Source organism: Myotis davidii, unplaced genomic scaffold (genome assembly GCF_000327345.1).
Source record: "Myotis davidii unplaced genomic scaffold, ASM32734v1 scaffold539, whole genome shotgun sequence".
In the NCBI taxonomy this organism is placed as follows: domain Eukaryota; kingdom Metazoa; phylum Chordata; class Mammalia; order Chiroptera; family Vespertilionidae; genus Myotis; species Myotis davidii.
In genome coordinates this window covers 14,017-17,299 of record NW_006290028.1, presented here as the reverse complement: position 1 = coordinate 17,299, position 3,283 = coordinate 14,017, and the positions used below count along the sequence as shown (strand labels likewise).

The 3,283-nt window shown below is 59.9% G+C and overlaps 1 protein-coding gene across 1 annotated transcript in view; it reads right to left on the bottom strand.

Moving 5' to 3' along the window:
* Positions 1-2,866: 2,866 nt before the first annotated feature.
* Positions 2,867-3,283, bottom strand: part of TRIM47 (tripartite motif containing 47) — a 2,667-nt gene continuing 2,250 nt past the window's right edge. The window contains 1 exon segment of the mRNA XM_015563301.1: positions 2,867-3,280. Within this exon segment, the coding sequence (XP_015418787.1) occupies positions 3,146-3,280 (135 nt within the window). The 3' untranslated portion in view covers positions 2,867-3,145.

Here is a 3,283-nt window from a genome sequence, read left to right as displayed (position 1 = left end):
GGGGGGGGGGGGGGGGGGGGGCCACCTCGGCCTCCAGCCTTCTTATGCATCCTGCAGAGGAGAGGCAGGAGGGAGTGAACGCTGGCATCGAAGGGTGTGCGTTGGGTGTGGGCTGGGTTTGACGCAGACCCTGCAGCTGAGGGCTATTTTCCTCCCGGGGAAACCAGCCCAGCCCAGCCCAGCAGAGCCTCTGGACCTCAGCCCCTCCCAGCTGAGCCGTCTTCTTCCCAACAGCCTGCTGCTTGGCCACCGTCTGGGCCTGGCCTCATCCTGGGCCTGGGAGGAGGGAGGGGAGGGGAGGGGACGGAGGAGGGGAGGACAAGGGTGGAGATGGTGTCTGCCTCGACCCTCCTGGGGTGTGCGGAGGGGCTGGGAGCGGTGAGGGGTGCAGGACCCAGGGGTCCAGGACGCAGCGGTCCGCAGCTGCCAGGAGCAGCGATGCTCCAGTCCGCTGCTCGGCCTGTTGTTTAGGGATCTGGAGTCATTTTCCCACAGAAACAAAGCGCAAGTGGAGGCTGGCTCCCTGCCTGGCCCAAAGGAGCCAGATTCAGCCGCAGCGACAGCCCCGGAGCCCTTCACACTCTGCCATTGTCTGTGCTGGGCACCGGCGGCAGCTTCGGAGACCGCACATCCTGGGCAGCTCCGCCAGGGGCTCTGGTGGCCATGGCAACTGGGCCAGGCTCAGGGAGCTCTCATATTTTTTGCATGTTTGTGCATGTGTGTGCGTGCTTGTGCATGTGTTTGTGTGTGTGCATGAATGTGCGCACACGTGCATGCGTGTGTGTGCATGTGCATGCATGTTTGTGCATGCGTTCAGACATTTCTAAGCGAGGACACACCTACGCGTGGAGAATGGGGCAAGTGTGCTGGACTGGGTAGCCTTGGGAGGCCCCTGCATGTCTGTGCCTCAGTTTCATCCTATGGAAATAGTAGTGGTAGGAGGTTTGGCCTACATGGGGATTTCTAACATTTTTTCTTTTTTTTAACAGTTTCTCTTTTTTCCAAGCAATTTTCAGTAAAATCTATTTAATTAAAGTGTTGGCTACACCCAAGTGCCTAAAAGATTTTATTTAAAGTGGTTATTTCCATAAGCCAAATGCTGTGTTTTCTAACAATCAAATATTAACATTTATGGTTTGGTGTTTGACTTAATTAAAAATATTTATTAAAAAAAATAAATAAAGTGTTGGCGGGGTGGTGAGGGGCTAGCCCTGCCCCACTGCCCCTTCCCAGCCTGCCACCTGCCCCACCTCGGGCACCTCTTAACTCCTGGTCTTCTCAGAACATTTTGAAAAGTACGACTGGATTCAGACACACAAATACAGACGTACACCCAGGCGGACAGGTGGACATGCACACTCATACAGGACACCCACATGCACAGACACACAGACAGACACACGAATACACAGAGACTCCCACACACCATCCCTCCAGCTCTAGCATGATCCCAGAGTTCGAGGAAGGGCAGGCGTGTGGATACCCCACCGTGGGGACCACACTGAAACCTGGGCCACGCCCACCCGCCAGCCCTGTGCCAGCTGTGCGGCCTGGGTGCCCGCCCCCTGCGCGGGGCTGTGCGGCTGCAGCGCACATGAGTGTTGGGAGCTGGAATCACTGCCAGTGGCAGGGATGCTGGCTGCAGACCCGACAAGTCAGACTGGAATTCCGCCAGGAAGCCCCAGTGCCAGGGGGGCGATGAGACACCGGGAGGTGGGAGGGCTTGTGAAAGTGGGAAGCTCACAGCAGGTGAGCGGACACTAGGAAGCCCATGGACCCACCTCGTGAGGCCCCAGAGCCGCCTCCCTCATGGGCCCCAGCGGCTGGGTGAGCTGGGGGCCCTGGCTGCCTAGGGAACGGTGTTTTGAACCCAAAACACCAGGAGCAAGGAGGGCCCGCCCAGAAAAACAACATCCTGGCTGCGGGCTGAGGCACGGCCTCGCAGGAGGGACTATTTTTAGCCGCCAAGGCAGCCAGAGCAAGGCTTGTATGGCCTTGCTGTCTGGCTGCATAGCTCACCCATTGTCCCGCCTGACCTGGGCCGGGTGCAAAGGGGCCTCCGTCTGCCCGGGCCCTTCCTGCTGGGGCGTGCTCTGGGGTGCCCCTGGGCCACAAAGAACCGAGGGAGGGCGGGCTGGCCTGGAAACACTCACCAAGTAGCCTCGGGGAGCAGAATTGGGGCATCCCAGGCCACGATGGGGGTTTGGTGGCAGCAGGGGACATGGGGCCTTCCAGGCAGAGCAGCAGAGGTTCTGCTGGGGTGCAGGGCACGCGTCTCCCCGGCCTGGAGGCCGAGCACTGTCCCAGCTGCACAGCCGGGCGCGGGAGGTGAGGCAGAGCCCAGAGGACACAGGCCCCTTTATTGTAGATGTTCTGGGCTCCGGCCACACCCGCGTCAGCTCAGTCACATTCTTCATGGCCTGGGAAGGTGTGTGAGTGAAAGCAACTCGGGTCTCAAGCCTTCGTGCCCCCGCCCAGGAGCCGTGCCCTGTTCTCGGGGGTGTGACGTCTGCAGTTAGTCCTGGGCACAAACACCACAGGCAGGTCCAGAGCGAGGCTGTGGCATTAAGGATGAAAACAGCTGATGGGAACCAGGCCGGCAAAGCCAACACAGGGGCAGCCAGAACGACTGTGGGGCTGGACCCCCACAGGAGACGCCATCTCTAGCTGCCCCTATCCAGGACCAGGGAGTAGGGCTGCCCAAAAGGGCAGGCACCCCATTTCAGCCCCCTCTTTGGGCTCCCTCCCTCCCAACAGGAATCCTGGGACCAGGGACTCTGTTCCCTTCTCCTGCCTTTTAAGACCGGCTCCTGAAAGATGAGCAACACTGGGAAATTCTTGGTGGGTGGAGAGCAGGAAGGAGTGATTCATTCAACAAGTGTTTATTGAGCACCTACTGTGTGCCAAGCACTGTCCTAGGCACCTGGAAAGGGAGGGCTTGGAATAGCCTGGATCTGTCCTGGCTGTGGCTCTCTCTCCCGGAAACAAGGCCGGCAGTGGGGGGAGGGGGGTCTGAGAGGCACTTGAGAGGGTCTGGGAGGCCAAGGGTTCTTTTAGAAATGAGGCTGCTGAGGACTGAGGACGCGTGGGCTGCGGAGTCGCAAATGCCAGGAGCCGAGGCAGCGGCCGAGGCCCGGCGCCCGCATTACCTCCTCTTGAGCACGGATATGCAGGACTTCTTGAGCGGCCCGATCTGCAGGTGGGCGTCCACGCTCTCCAGGAAGAAGGCGGGCTTCAGCCGGCTCCTGAAGAGCCCCGGGAAGTGGCTGTCCAGGACGCTCTG